General features: G+C 40.1%; 1 protein-coding gene across 2 annotated transcripts in view; it reads left to right on the top strand.

Annotated features, from left to right (window-relative positions):
- The window catches only part of LOC110487230, a 40174-nt gene extending 22772 nt beyond the window's left edge, over nt 1–17402 (top strand). For both annotated transcript variants that reach the window (XM_036949236.1, XM_036949235.1), the window contains exons 6-11: nt 4570–4674; nt 5211–5343; nt 5811–5925; nt 8482–8606; nt 16495–16575; nt 17029–17402. In XM_036949236.1, coding sequence (XP_036805131.1) covers nt 4570–4674; nt 5211–5343; nt 5811–5925; nt 8482–8606; nt 16495–16575; nt 17029–17132 — 663 coding nt within the window. In that variant the 3' untranslated portion in view covers nt 17133–17402. The remainder of the gene's footprint in view (nt 1–4569; nt 4675–5210; nt 5344–5810; nt 5926–8481; nt 8607–16494; nt 16576–17028) is intronic.
- The last annotated feature ends 360 nt before the right edge of the window (nt 17403–17762 follow it).

Genomic DNA, 17762 nt, shown 5'->3' with positions numbered 1-17762 from the left:
ATACAGATGTAGAAACACAATACAGATGTAGAACCACAATACAGATGTAGAACCACAATGCAGACGTAGAAATACAATACAGATGTAGAAACACAATACAGATGTAGAACCACAATACAGATGTAGAACCACAATACAGACGTAGAAACACAATACAGATGTAGTTACACAATACAGATGTAGAACCACAATACAGACGTAGAAACACAATACAGATGTAGTTACACAATACAGATGTAGAACCACAATACAGACGTAGTTACACAATACAGATGTAGAACCACAATACAGATGTAGAACCACAATACAGATGTAGAAACACAATACAGATGTAGAAACACAATACAGATGTAGAACCACAATACAGATGTAGAAACACAATACAGATGTAGAACCACAATACAGATGTAGTTACACAATACAGATGTAGAAACACAATACAGATGTAGAACCACAATACAGGTGTAGAACCACAATGCAGACGTAGAAATACAATACAGATGTAGAAACACAATACAGATGTAGAACCACAATACAGATGTAGAACCACAATACAGACGTAGAAACACAATACAGATGTAGTTACACAATACAGATGTAGAACCACAATACAGACGTAGAAACACAATACAGATGTAGTTACACAATACAGATGTAGAAACACAATACAGATGTAGAACCACAATACAGATGTAGAACCACAATGCAGACGTAGAAATACAATACAGATGTAGAACCACAATACAGATGTAGAACCACAATACAGATGTAGAACCACAATACAGATGTAGAAACACAATACAGATGTAGAACCACAATACAGATGTAGAAACACAATACAGATGTAGAACCACAATACAGATGTAGAACCACAATGCAGACGTAGAAATACAATACAGATGTAGAACCACAATACAGATGTAGAACCACAATACAGATGTAGAAACACAATACAGATGTAGAAACACAATACAGATGTAGAACCACAATACAGATGTAGTTACACAATACAGATGTAGTTACACAATACAGATGTAGAACCACAATACAGATGTAGAACCACAATACAGATGTAGAACCACAATACAGATGTAGTTACACAATACAGATGTAGAAACACAATACAGATGTAGAACCACAATACAGATGTAGAACCACAATGCAGACGTAGAAATACAATACAGGTGTAGAAACACAATACAGATGTAGAACCACAATACAGATGTAGAACCACAATACAGACGTAGAAACACAATACAGATGTAGTTACACAATACAGATGTAGAACCACAATACAGACGTAGAAACACAATACAGATGTAGTTACACAATACAGATGTAGAAACACAATACAGATGTAGAACCACAATACAGATGTAGAACCACAATGCAGACGTAGAAATACAATACAGATGTAGAACCACAATACAGATGTAGAACCACAATACAGATGTAGAACCACAATACAGATGTAGAAACACAATACAGATGTAGAAACACAATACAGATGTAGAAACACAATACAGATGTAGAACCACAATACAGACGTAGAAACACAATACAGATGTAGTTACACAATACAGATGTAGAACCACAATACAGACGTAGAAACACAATACAGATGTAGTTACACAATACAGATGTAGAAACACAATACAGATGTAGAAACACAATACAGATGTAGAACCACAATACAGATGTAGAACCACAATACAGACGTAGAAACACAATACAGATGTAGTTACACAATACAGATGTAGAACCACAATACAGACGTAGAAACACAATACAGATGTAGTTACACAATACAGATGTAGAAACACAATACAGATGTAGAACCACAATACAGATGTAGAACCACAATGCAGACGTAGAAATACAATACAGATGTAGAACCACAATACAGATGTAGAACCACAATACAGATGTAGAACCACAATACAGATGTAGAAACACAATACAGATGTAGAACCACAATACAGATGTAGAAACACAATACAGATGTAGAACCACAATACAGATGTAGAACCACAATGCAGACGTAGAAATACAATACAGATGTAGAACCACAATACAGATGTAGAACCACAATACAGATGTAGAAACACAATACAGATGTAGAAACACAATACAGATGTAGAACCACAATACAGATGTAGTTACACAATACAGATGTAGTTACACAATACAGATGTAGAAACACAATACAGATGTAGAACCACAATACAGATGTAGAACCACAATACAGATGTAGTTACACAATACAGATGTAGAAACACAATACAGATGTAGAACCACAATACAGATGTAGAACCACAATGCAGACGTAGAAATACAATACAGGTGTAGAAACACAATACAGATGTAGAACCACAATACAGATGTAGAACCACAATACAGACGTAGAAACACAATACAGATGTAGTTACACAATACAGATGTAGAACCACAATACAGACGTAGAAACACAATACAGATGTAGTTACACAATACAGATGTAGAAACACAATACAGATGTAGAACCACAATACAGATGTAGAACCACAATGCAGACGTAGAAATACAATGCAGATGTAGAACCACAATACAGATGTAGAACCACAATACAGATGTAGAACCACAATACAGATGTAGAAACACAATACAGATGTAGAAACACAATACAGATGTAGAACCACAATACAGATGTAGAAACACAATACAGATGTAGAACCACAATACAGATGTAGTTACACAATACAGATGTAGAAACACAATACAGATGTAGAACCACAATACAGATGTAGAACCACAATGCAGACGTAGAAATACAATACAGATGTAGAAACACAATACAGATGTAGAACCACAATACAGATGTAGAACCACAATACAGACGTAGAAACACAATACAGATGTAGTTACACAATACAGATGTAGAACCACAATACAGACGTAGAAACACAATACAGATGTAGTTACACAATACAGATGTAGAACCACAATACAGACGTAGTTACACAATACAGATGTAGAACCACAATACAGATGTAGAACCACAATACAGATGTAGAAACACAATACAGATGTAGAAACACAATACAGATGTAGAACCACAATACAGATGTAGAAACACAATACAGATGTAGAACCACAATACAGATGTAGTTACACAATACAGATGTAGAAACACAATACAGATGTAGAACCACAATACAGATGTAGAACCACAATGCAGACGTAGAAATACAATACAGATGTAGAAACACAATACAGATGTAGAACCACAATACAGATGTAGAACCACAATACAGACGTAGAAACACAATACAGATGTAGTTACACAATACAGATGTAGAACCACAATACAGACGTAGAAACACAATACAGATGTAGTTACACAATACAGATGTAGAAACACAATACAGATGTAGAACCACAATACAGATGTAGAACCACAATGCAGACGTAGAAATACAATACAGATGTAGAACCACAATACAGATGTAGAACCACAATACAGACGTAGAAACACAATACAGATGTAGTTACACAATACAGATGTAGAACCACAATACAGACGTAGAAACACAATACAGATGTAGTTACACAATACAGATGTAGAAACACAATACAGATGTAGAACCACAATACAGATGTAGAACCACAATGCAGACGTAGAAATACAATACAGATGTAGAACCACAATACAGATGTAGAACCACAATACAGATGTAGAAACACAATACAGATGTAGAAACACAATACAGATGTAGAACCACAATACAGATGTAGAAACACAATACAGATGTAGAACCACAATACAGATGTAGAACCACAATACAGATGTAGAAACACAATACAGATGTAGAAACACAATACAGATGTAGAACCACAATACAGATGTAGAACCACAATACAGATGTAGAACCACAATACAGATGTAGAACCACAATACAGATGTAGAAACACAATACAGATGTAGAAACACAATACAGATGTAGAACCACAATACAGATGTAGTTACACAATACAGATGTAGTTACACAATACAGATGTAGAAACACAATAAAGATGTAGAACCACAATACAGATGTAGAACCACAATGCAGACGTAGAAATACAATACAGATGTAGAAACACAATACAGATGTAGAACCACAATACAGATGTAGAACCACAATACAGACGTAGAAACACAATACAGATGTAGTTACACAATACAGATGTAGAACCACAATACAGACGTAGAAACACAATACAGATGTAGTTACACAATACAGATGTAGAAACACAATACAGACGTAGAAATACAATACAGATGTAGTTACACAATACAGATGTAGAACCACAATACAGATGTAGAAACACAATACAGATGTAGAAACACAATACAGATGTAGAAACACAATACAGACGTAGAAACACAATACAGATGTAGAAACAAATCAGCTGCTCTGTAACATTTTACTGTCTGTCACTAGAGTCTATCTACCGTAGAATCCTATCACAGGTTCTATTAGAAAAGGGAAGCTGTATAAGAAGAATGATAAAACATCAGAGAAATCCTGTTTTCCCCACTGTAACCAGGTAACAGAGGTTTCCTGGACCATCACTGGTAAAGGCTCTGAGGTGAACGACAACCAGTGTCCCGGTGTTGGGGACACGTTTAACCCCTTCAACATGGAAGCTGGGGTGAGTTTATTCTCTCATGTTCACTCACAATACATCATGTCCCTTCTTCGTGAAGTGTCTAGGATAGATCAGCATTCCTACTCTGAGACACTTTATGAATTAGGGCCCAGCACATCGCCATCATAGGAGAATGTCCCCCACCATGTAGCGCTGATCTCTGCTTTATTCCAACTTTAAAGTTCCACTTGATCAGCAAGTCTTATGGAATCCAACGGAACTGTGTTTGATATTCCATCGAATCTTTGTCTTTGACAATGTCACAGTTGTTGGGTTTTGAGTTTGCAAGACAGGAATTTCACTGTACTTATGAGTGTGACATTAAAACGTGAAACTACACCACAACCACAACCATATACTTCATATTGTTCTCATAACCAGAAGTGGAAGTGTTTGTTGGAATTGGTTTCAATAACATTAGAATGAGTAGAACAGTCATGGAACCTCTGACCCAGCCCTATTGACATGGGGACTTCCCTTCTAGTAATTATATTTCTATAATTACTATAATTACTCTGCTCTGTTCTGTTCTCTCTCAGAACTCCAGTTGTTCCCGTGACAACGCTCTGAGTTGTGAGGTGGGAGACCTGACGACCAGACAGGGGACAGTCAGCTTGACACACAGACAGCTTTACACCGACACCAGCATACAACTGGCTGGGGACTACACAGGTAACACACAAGCATGTACACACACACACACACACACACACACACACACACACACACACACACACACACACACACACACACACACACACACACACACACACACACACACACACACACAGCACTGTAAGCTGGACCAGACAGAATACAGATAGCTGTACTCAGACACCAGCATACACATGTCAGGGGAGTACACAGGTAACAGACACACATTGTTTGTTCAGAAATCTAGACTCCTTTAGGGTGCACATGAAACATAATATTGATTTGTTGTCATTGCACGCTCACCGAACTGCAATCCAAAATTGTTGCATCACATTGTTTCCCAAGAGAATCAAGTTTCGTGAGAAAAATGTCAACCACCTTCACTATTAGGGGATATGTCATGTGTGAAACAACAAAGTCATTTAGGTGATAATATAAAAAGTATATTTCTGACTTTGGTGCTGTTGTTGATGTTGTTGTTGTAGTGGTCCACAGGTCCCTGGTCCTGAGGAGAGGCAGCGATGTCTTGGCGTGTGCCGTCATTCTTCCAGAATCCCCCTGGGCAGAGCAGACCTTCCCCAACGTCATGTCTTTCAGCAGGTGGGTGTGATTGGATATTAAACCGCCTGTGAACTCTAGACTGTGTTAGCCCATCAAGCTAAGACCTACAGGGGTTCGTGTTGGGAGCCAATATGTGAGACTGAGCGGGTATTAAACCATGGAACTGGAGAGGGAATGAGGAAGTGAATGTTACATGTAATTAGACTACTTGTTTTTAATACTTGAGTACCTGGCACTTACATTTATGGGGAATATTTCAACCATCAAGGAAACACCAGTATTATCTTGCTCTGTGGAAAGGGTTCTACATAGAACCCAAAAGGGTTCTACAAAGGGTTATCCTATGGGGACAGCCGAAGAACCCTTTTTTTCAAAGAGTGTATTCTCACCACCTCCTCAGCCAGCCACCACATGTGCCACACCTGAATAATCACTAATCCTGAATTATGGGATGACAGTACATCATCATGAATATATATGTATGCTGAGTGTACAAAACATTAGGACCCCCTTCTCTTTCCATGACAAACTGACCAGGTGAATTCAGGTGAAAGCTGCAGTATGATCCCTTATTGATGTCACTTGTTAAATCCACTTCAATCAGTGTAGATGAAGGGGAAGATACAGGTTAAAGAAGGATTTTTATGCCTTGAGACATTTGACACATGGATCGTGTGTTTCATTCAGAGGATGGATGGGCAAGACAACATATTTAGGTGCCTTTGAACAGGGTATGATTGTAGGTGCCAGGCATATTGGTTTGAGTCAAGAACTGCAACGCTGCTGGATTTTTCACGCTCAACAGTTTCTCGTGTGTATCAAGAATGGCCCACCACCCAAAGGACATCCAGCCAACTTGACACAGCTGTGGAAAACAATGGAATCAACATTGGCCAGCATACTGTTCTTAATGTTTTGTATACTCAATATCACACAGATGGGTTGTCATGTGCCTTTTACTGAGAAGTGGCTTCCGTCTGGCAACTCTACAGTAAAGGCCTGATTGGTAGAGTGCTGCAGAGATGGTTGTCCTTCTGGAAGGTTCTCCCATCTCCATCCACAGAGGAACTCTGGAGCTCTGTCAGAGTGACCATCGGATTCTTGGTTACCTCCCTGACCAAGGCCCTTCTCCCCCGATTGCTCAGTTTGGTCAGGCGGCCAGCTGTAGGAAGAGTCTTGGTGGTTCCAAACTTCTTCCATTTAAGAATGATGTAGGCGACTGTGTTCTTGGGGACCTTCAATGCTACAGAACATTTTTTGGTACCCTTCCCCAGATTTGTGCCTCAACACAATCCTGTCTCAGAGCTCTGTGGACAATTCCTTCGACCTCATGGCTTGGTTTTTGCTCTGACATGCACTGTCAACCGTGGTACCTTATATAGACAGGTGTGTGCCTTTCCAAATCATGTCCATTGAATTTACCACAGGTGGACTCCAATCAAGTTGTAGAAACATCTCAAAGATGATCAATGGAAACAGGATGCACATGAGCTCAATTTCGAGTCTCATAGCAAATGGTCTGAATGCTTATGTAAATAAGGTATTTCAGTTTTACATTTTTAATAAATTAGCAAACATTTCTAAAAACATGTTTTCTCGCTTTGTCATTATGGGGTATTGTGTGTAGATTGATGAGGAAATTTTTTTTTTAAATACATTTTAGAGTGAGACTAACGTAACAAAATGTGAAAAAGTACAAGGTCTGAATACTTTCTGAATGCTCTGTATGTATGACAGGATGTTGGTTGCACCTTAATTGGGGAGAACGGGATCGTGATAATGACTGGAGCGGAATCAGTGGAATGGTACCATATACATAAAACACATGGCTTACAGACTTACAGAAAACGTTTGACCTCTGTAATTGCCAACAAAGGGTATATAACAAAGTATTGAGATAAACTTTTGTAATTGACCAAATACTTATTTTCCACCATAATTTGCAAATAAATGAATTAAAAATCCTACAATGTGATTTTCTGGATTTTTTTTCTAATTTTGTCTTGTCATAGTTGAAGTGTACCTATGATGAAAATTACAGGCCTCTTTCATCTTTTTAAGTGGGAGAACTTGCACAATTGGTGGCTGACTAAATACTTTTTCCCCCCACTGTATGTACAGTGCCTTGCGAAAGTATTCGGCCCCCTTGAACTTTGTGGTGCATTTATACGGAGACTTGATTACACACAGGTGGATTGTATTTATCATCATTAGTCATTTAGGTCAACATTGGATCATTCAGAGATCCTCACTGAACTTCTGGAGAGAGTTTGCTGCACTGAAAGTAAAGGGGCTGAATAATTTTGCACGCCCAATTTTTCAGTTTTTGATTTGTTAAAAAAGTTTGAAATATCCAATAAATGTCGTTCCACTTCATGATTGTGTCCCATTTGTTGATTCTTCACAAAAAAATACAGTTTTATATCTTTATGTTTGAAGCCTGAAATGTGGCAAAAGGTCGCAAAGTTCAAGGGGGCCGAATACTTTCGCAAGGCACTGTATGTATGTATGTATGTATGCTGTCAAATTGTCTATCTTCCCAACAAATTTTAAAAACAATAAAATAAATGGTCTATTGTTCATTTTTCTCTCCAGATATGACTTCCGCAATAGGGTGGCAGAGGTCCTAGAGGTGAACATGTCCAGGGTCACCATCCTTCCAGGGTCTCCTCTGGCCACAGTGGACGGACCGTGCCAGAAAGTTAGCTTCCTTGTCTCAGGTACAGCCAGTAATAGAGTGCTGTATGTGAATGGGTACAGCACAGTGATTCACAATATTCTCTGATCAAAGAAGAAACAATAAGAAACTTATTATGTCTCGGAATTACGGAGGCAGTGGCACTTAAGACGCATTTAAAACATTACATTTGTAATTCTTGTCTGTGCCCATGCAATTATCAGCTTCCTTATCTCTGGTACAGCTGATGACATACAGAAGTATATTGTTTGTCTATGGTTCAGCGCAATGATGCCCAATATTCCTTTATCAAAATCTGACTGAAAGCGTGTTCTCTTTGAATTTCTATATTGTTCAAAAGTTACATTCTTTCCAAATAAGACACAGACAAATGTTCCAGCACAAACACTGATAATTATGGCAAAGTCAAAACATTACAGAATGAATTATTGTCTGTGCCCATGATAATATACCAAGTCCCCTCTCCTGACCCTAAAACTGAACAGGGAGTGGTGTCATGTAAGGTGTAAATAGGAAGTGGGTGGGTTGTGCTGATGAATCAGATCAGCCTATAACATCTGACAGTGCATGTGGGGGAATTGTTTTAACAATGACAATAAAGTGTAAAGTCCCAGTGCAGTCGAAAAGTGATATTCCTGTGTTTTACAATATACATTTCTCCTCACCATGAGGTTAAAATATAATTATGATAATGCTCTTTTAATGTAAAAGCTGTTTGAAAAGACAGCCTGAAATCCTTGCCTGTTTTAGAGGGATGACGCTTTAGCCTGCCTGGTGATATCACCAGGTGGTATATTAGTTAATAGACCAATAAGAAAGAGAGTTCCAAATCTTTCTGCCAATAACAGCTAATTTTCAGTTTTCAGCTCCCCACTCAGACCACTCCCAGACAGTCCTAGCAAAATTCTAGCTTGAGAAATTGCTCTTTGCTATTTTTGACCATTTTAAATCACAGCAATGTACTTAATTGTTACCCAGAAATGATTTGATATTGAGATAAAACGTCTGCATTGGAGCTTTAAGCACTTGTGAGGGAGATCCCCTATAGCTTATAGTCTAAGAGCCTACAGCGTCTTCAGAAAAACAATAAAGTATCTTCCTCAGTGAGTCATTGAAAGTAGTGAGAAGCTAGTCACCCATATTCAGAAGTGGTTTCAGGACAGGTTCACTGCAGAGGTGTTGAAGCGATGACAGCAATTCCAGTAAGAATGACAGCTACTGCACATTGTTGTCCCTCATTTTAAGGTATACGTCAGTTCAAGTCAAATACTAACAGTGACAATACAGCGTAGGTCTATCACCAGTCTAACGTTATATTGGAAAGGTCAAATCACATCAATTGTTATTGGTCACATACAGATGTTAGCAGATGTTATTGCGAGTGTAGCGAAATGCTTGTGCTTCTAGTTCCGACAGTGCGGCAATATCTAACAAGTAATCTTAACATTCCACATCAACTACCTAATACACACAAATATAAGTAAAGGAATGGAATAGAATATGTACATATAAATATATGGATGAGTGATGACCAAGCGGCATAGGCAAGATGCAATTGATGGTATAAAATACAGTATATACATATGAGATGAGTAATGCAAGATATGTAAACATTATTAAAGTGGCATTATTAAAGTGACTAGTGATCCATTTATTAAAGTGGCAAATGATTTAAAGTCTGTATGTAGTTAGCAGCCTTTCTGAGGTTAGTGATGGCTGTTTAACAGTCTGATGGCCTTGAGATAGAAGCTATTTTTCAGTCTCTCGGTCCCAACTTTGATGCACCTGTACTGACCTCGCCTTCTGGATGGTAGCAGGGTGAACGGGCAGTGGCTCGGGTGGTTGTTGTCCTTGATGATCTTTTTGGCCTTCCTGTTACATAGGGTGCTGTAGGTGTCCTGGAGGGCATGTAGTTTTCCCCTGGTGATGCGTTGTGCAAACCGCACCACCCTCTTGAGAGCCCTGCGGTGGTTGTGGGCGGAGCAGTTGCCGTACCAGGCAGTGATACAGCCCGACAGGATGCTCTCAATTGTGCATCTGTAAAAATTTGTGAGGGTTTTTGGTGACAAGCCACATTTCTTCAGCCTCCTGAAGTCCAAGATCATCTCCTTTGTTTTGTTGACGTTGGGTGAGAGGTTGTTTTCCTGACACCACACTCCGAGTGCCGGCACCTCCTCCCTATAGGATGTCTCGTCATTGTTGGTAATCAAGCCTACTACTGTTGTGCCGTCTGCAAACTTGATGATTGAGTTGGAGGCATGCATGGCCACACAGTCATGGGTGAACAGGGAGTACAGGAGGGGGCTGAGCACGGACCCTTGTGGGGCCCCAATGTTGAGGATCAGCGAAGTGGAGATGTTGTTTTCTGCCTTCACCACCTGGGAGCGGCCCGTCAGGAAGTCCAGGACCCAATTGCACAGAGTGGGGTTGAGACCCAGGGTTAATGATGAGCTTGGAGGGTACTATGATGTTGAATGCTGAGCTGTAGTCAATGAACAGCATTCTTACATAGGTATTCCTCTTGTCCAGATGGGATAGGGCAGTGTGCAGTGTGATGGCGATTGCATCGTCTGTGGACCTATTGAGGCCATACACAAATTGAAGTGGGTCTAGGGTGACAGGTAAGGTGGAGGTGATATGATCCTTGACTAGTCTCTCAAAGCACTTCATGATGACAGAAGTGAGTACTACGGGGTGATAGTCATTTAGTTCAGTTACCGTTGCCTTCTTGGGTACAAGTATAATGGTGGCCCTCTTTAAGCATGTGGAGACAGCATACTGGGATAGGGAGAGATTGAATATGTCCGTAAACACATCAGCCAGCTGGTCTGCACATGCTCTGAGGACGCTGCTAGGGATGCCGTCTGGGCCAGCAGCCTTGCGAGGGTTAACACAGCCCACAGTCCTTGGTAGCGTGCCGTGTCTGTGGCACTGTATTATCCTCAAAGCGGGCAAAGAAGGTGTTTAGGTGTGTGTGTGTGTGTGTGTGTGTGTGTGTGTGTGTGTGTGTGTGTGTGTGTGTGGGTGTGGGTGTGTGTGTATTTACATATTTGGAAATCTATGTTGGAATCTAGTTTCTTGGAGGCCATGACACACTACATTAGTCAAAAGCATTCACCTGGAATGTAAACCCATTGTTTACATCCGAAACGTTATAATTATGTTGTCTGAGTAATTGAACATCACACCACTTATATAGTTGTCTTTGTCATTAAAGTGTCACAACTGACAGTCAGGTAGAGAGGGAATGGAGGTGCTGAAACACGAGCTGTGGGTGTTGGTGAGTGGAGGAATGCCTTTTTGAAGAATGAGGAGGTAGGCTGTAGATGTCGACCATTATGATTTTTCAACGCAGATACCGACTATTGGAGGACCAAAAAAAGCCGATACCGATTAATCGGACGATTCTTTAAATGTATTTGTAATAATGACAATTACAACAATACTGAATGAACACTTATTTTAACTTAATATAATACATCAATAAAATGTATTTAGCCTCAAATAAATAATGAAACATGTTCAATTTGGTTTAAATAATGCAAAAACACAAGAAAGTGAAAGTGCAATATGTGCCATGAAAAAAGCTAACATTTAAGTTCCTTGCTCAGAACATGAGAACATATGAAAGCTGGTGGTTCCTTTTAACGTGAGTCTTCAATATTCCCCGGTAAGAAGTTTTAGGTTGTAGTTATTATAGGAATTATAGGACTATTTCTCTCTCTACCATTTGTATTTCATATACCTTTGACTATTGGTTGTTCTTATAGGCACTTTAGTGTTGTCAATGTAACAGTATAGCTTCCGTCCCTCTCCTCGCTCCTCCCTGGGCTCGAACCAGCAACACAACAACAACAGCCACCCTCAACTGCTCCAGGTCTCAGAGCGAGTGACGTTTGAAACGCTATTAGCACGCACCCCGCTAACTAGCTAGCCATTTCATATCGGTTACACCAGCCTAATCTCGGGTGTTGATAGGCTTGAAGTCATAAACAGCGCAATGCTTGACGCACAACGAAGAGCTGCTGGCAAAACGCACGAAAGTGCTGTTTGAATGAATGCTTACGAGCCTGCTGCTGCCTACCACCGCTCAGTCAGACTGCTCTATCAAATCATAGACTTAGTTATAACATAATAATACACAGAAATACGAGCCTTAGGTCATTAATATGGTCGAATCCGGAAACTATCATCTCGAAAACAAGACTTATTTCAGTGAAATACGGAACCGTTACGTATTTTATCTAAGGGGTGGCATCCATTAGTCTAAATATTCCTGTTACATTGCAAAACTTTCAATGTTATGTCATAATTACGTAAAATTCTGGCAAATTAGGCGGCCCAAACTGTTGCATATACACTGACTCTGCGTGCAATGAACGCAAGAGAAGTGACACAATTTCACCTGGTTAATATTGCCTGCTAACCTGGATTTATTTTAGCTAAATATGCAGGTTTAAAAATATATACTTCTGTGTATTGATTTTAAGAAAGGCATTGATGTTCATGGTTAGGTACACATTGGAGCAACGATACACACTGCATCGATTATATGCAACACAGGACACGCTAGATAAACTAGTAATATCATCAACCATGTGAAGTTAACTAGTGATTATGATTGTTTGATTGTTTTTTATAAGAGAAGTTTAATGCTAGCTAGCAACTTACCTTGGCTTACTGCATTCACGTAACAGGCAGGCTCCTCGTGGAGTGCAATGAGAGGCAGGTGGCTAGAGCGTTGGTGTCACGTCCTGACCTTAGTTCCTTTTTTATGTTTCTATTTTGGTTTGGTCAGGGCGTAGGTTTGGGTGGGCATTCTATGTTTTGTATTTCTGGGTTTGGCCTGGTATGGTTCCCAGTCAGAGGCAGCTGTCTATCGTTGTCTCTGATTGAGAACCATACTTAGGTAGCCTGTTCCCACCTGTGTTTGTTGGTAGTTGTTTTCTGTCTCTGTGTCTGCACCAGACAGAACTCTTTCGTGTTGGTCTATTTTTGTTATTTTGTCTTAGAGTTAAAATAAATATTAACATGGACACGTGCCACGCTGTATTTTGGTCTGATCTTGACTACTCTTCCTCAGACGAATAGGAGAATCGTTACAGTTGGACTAGTTAACTGTAAGGTTGCAAGATTGAATTCCCTGAGTTGACAAGGTGAAAATCTGTCGTTCTGCCCCTGAACGAGGCAGTTAACCCACCGTTCCTAGGCCGTCATTGAAAATAAGAATGTGTTCTTAACTGACTTGCCTAGTTAAATAAAGATTAAATCAAATTAAATAAATAAAAATAAAAATTGGCCAAATCGGTGTCCAAAAATACAGATTTCCGATTGTTATGAAAACTTGAAATCGGCCCTAATTAATCGGCCATTCCGATTAATCGGTCGACCTCTAGTAGGCTGCTCACAGATGGTTTGAAGGACACAGATTAAGCCTAGTATAATGGAGAAAAACAACTCCTCCTTATGCTACGGAGCAATTACCAGGGTTTTTGTGTGTCATTTTCAACGAACTGTCAAATCGTGGGAGTCTGTGTAGATGCTATGCTAGGTGTTGATTCTTCCCCCCATTAAGCTTTGTTGTTTTCTCAGCCCTTGTGTCACACTCTGAGAGCTACTCAGATATAGTTGCGTTCAAAAAGCACCCTATTCCCTACATAGTGCACTACTTTTAACAGAACCCTAATGTCCCTGATCAAAAGTAGTGCACTAAGTAGCTAGCTGCTCAGGCCTCTGTGTCTGACCAGACAATGAATAATTCTGCCCATTCAAAAGCCTTACAAAACCTAGAAAAACTGCTGGGTAACCTGATGCAGGAGTTAAGTGTCTGGCTATTCTCTATAGTGTACTACTTTTGACCAAAGTCCTATGCACCCTGGTCAAAAGTAGTGCACCAAGTAGGGAATAGGGTGCCCTTTGGGATGCAGCCTGTGTCCCCCTCCAAGTTGTCTGTCCCAGTAGGACAGAGGAGAGCAGTGTATGGAGAAGTGGTACCACAGTATAGCACAGACAGGATGGCCTTTATGACATCAGAAGAACACAGTGGAACGTTCTCAGTCTAGGACTGCCCGATGAAGACATACAGAGTTGTGAATGATAACTATCTTAGTGAAAAAAACATAGTTTTACCTTGATCTGGGTACTCAGACTAGGCTGTAGATGTATTTATTGAGTCATACTGAGACAATAAATTACAGAAAATACACACATAAAAAAATATAAATACAAAATGCAAGCATAAAGAAGCACGGTCATAAAAAACAAAGACATTCATCAGTAATGAGGTCCTCAATCATCTTTCTGAATGGACCTAGAGGCACCAGAACATCACATTCATCAGTAATAAGGTCCTCAATCATCTTTCTGAATGGACCTAGAGGCACCAGAACATCACATTCATCAGTAATAAGGTCCTCAATCATCTTTCTGAATGGACCTAGAGGCACCAGAACATCACATTCATCAGTAATACGGTCCTCAATCATCTTTCTGAATGGACCTAGAGGCACCAGAACATCACATTCATCAGTAATAAGGTCCTCAATCATCTTTCTGAATGGACCTAGAGGCACCAAAACATCACATTCATCAGTAATAAGGTCCTCAATCAGCTTTCTGAATGGACCTAGAGGCACCAGAACATCACATTCATCAGTAATAAGGTCCTCAATCAGCTTTCTGAATGGACCTAGAGGCACCAGAACATCACATTCATCAGTAATAAGGTCCTCAATCATCTTTCTGAATGGACCTAGAGGCACCAGAACATCACATTCATCAGTAATACGGTCCTCAATCATCTTTCTGAATGGACCTATAGGCACCAGAACATCACATTCATCAGTAATAAGGTCCTCAATCATCTTTCTGAATGGACCTAGAGGCACCAGAACATCACATTCATCAGTAATAAGGTCCTCAATCAGCTTTCTGAATGGACCTAGAGGCACCAGAACATCACATTCATCAGTAATAAGGTCCTCAATCATCTTTCTGAATGGACCTAGAGGCACCAGAACATCACATTCATCAGTAATACGGTCCTCAATCATCTTTCTGAATGGACCTATAGGCACCAGAACATCACATTCATCAGTAATAAGGTCCTCAATCATCTTTCTGAATGGACCTAGAGGCACCAGAACATCACATTCATCAGTAATAAGGTCCTCAATCATCTTTCTGAATGGACCTAGAGGCACCAGAACATCACATTCATCAGTAATAAGGTCCTCAATCATCTTTCTGAATGGACCTAGAGGCACCAGAACATCACATTCATCAGTAATAAGGTCCTCAATCATCTTTCTGAATGGACCTAGAGGCACCAGAACATCACATTCATCAGTAATAAGGTCCTCAATCATCTTTCTGAATGGACCTAGAGGCACCAGAACATCACATTCATCAGTAATAAGGTCCTCAATCATCTTTCTGAATGGACCTAGAGGCACCAGAACTTCACATTTAACATTTTGAAGATTGTTCCACAAATAATGTGCAAGAAAACTAAAGCTGATTTACCTAACTCTGAGAGACCACAGGAATTTACAGAGTTAGTCATCCCTGAGCCCCGGTGTGGTAGCTAGTATGACTAAAGTTTAGTAATGATGTTAGGAACAGTGGAACTTTTTGTAAAAGGGCTTCATAAATGAAAACATAGCAATGTATCAACCTACGTGACATCAAAGAGGGCCAACCAACTTTCTGGTAGAGAATGCATGATATACCATCCAAGCTTTCACAGACTCCAAAACAATCTTTACACAATATTCTTAGTTTAGGGAAGCCTGATGAAGAGAATTACAGGGCAGAATAAAGTGGCAATAACATTGTAATAATACTGTGGTAACTCACAATGCTACATACTACTGTGACTTTTAATAACCAATAACCCTGTTGACTTCCAGGGGAGGTGAGTACGGACAAGATGAACTCTATCAAAGACAGTGAGAAGATGGACATCTTCAAGCAGACAGAAGGTTGCTCAAGTAAGTACACCACTGACTCACACACCCACCCACCCACACACACCCACCCACACACACCCAATACAGCTCAAGTAAGTACACCACTGACTCACCCACCCACACACACCCACCCACCCACACACACCCACCCACCCACACACACCCAATACAGCTCAAGTAAGTACACCACTGACTCACACACCCACCCACCCACACACACACACCCAATACAGCTCAAGTAAGTACACCACTGACTCACCCACCCACACACACCCACACACCCACCCACACACACACACCCACCCACACACACACACCCACACACACCCACCCACCCACACACACCCACCCACCCACACACACCCAATACAGTAGGTGTGATAGTGTATAACTGAACAGAAACATACAAATAAACCTTACTGTGTAGACGTATTAATGTAATACAATATTTAATCTCAATGTTCATTTAAACAGGAAGTTCTGGACAACTGCTGGAGCCTGGGAGATATCTGGTGATGTTGACGATAGCTGCAGCCTACTTCCTACACTCTCTGATCCAGCAGAGGTTTATACTGTAGATCTAGGTTTGCATCCCAAATGGCACCCTATTCCCCATATAGTGCACTACTTCTGACCAGAGGACTTTAAAAAAAATATATATATATATATTTCACCTTTATTTAACCAGGTAAGCCAGTTGAGAACAAGCTCTCATTTACAACTGCGACCTGGCCAAGTTAAAGCAAGGCAGTGCGACACAAGCAACTAAACCGAGTTACACATGGAATAAACAAACGTACAGTCAATAACACAATAGAACAAATCGATATACATTGTGTGCAAATGAGGTAAGATTAGGGAGGTAAGGCAATAAATAGGCTGTAGTGGCGAAGTAATTACAATTTAGCAGGTAAACTGGAGTGATAGATGTGCAGAAAATGAATGTGCAAGTAGAGATACTGGGGTGCAAAGGAGCAAAAAAATAAAAAAATAACAATATGGGGATGAGATAGTTGGATGGGCTATTTACAGATGAGCTATGTACAGGTGCAATGATCTGTGAGCTGCTCTGACAACGGATGCTTAAAGTTAGTGATGGAGATATGAGTCTCCAGCTTCAGTGATTTTTAAAATTCATTCCAGTCATTGGCAGCAGAGAACTGGAAGGAAAGACGGCCAAAGGTGGAATTGACTTTGTTGGTGACCAG

This window comes from Oncorhynchus mykiss, chromosome 17 (genome assembly GCF_013265735.2).
Source record: "Oncorhynchus mykiss isolate Arlee chromosome 17, USDA_OmykA_1.1, whole genome shotgun sequence".
Classification (NCBI taxonomy): domain Eukaryota; kingdom Metazoa; phylum Chordata; class Actinopteri; order Salmoniformes; family Salmonidae; genus Oncorhynchus; species Oncorhynchus mykiss.
Note: the sequence above shows the minus strand (reverse complement) of the source record. Positions and strands in the feature narration are given on the sequence as shown.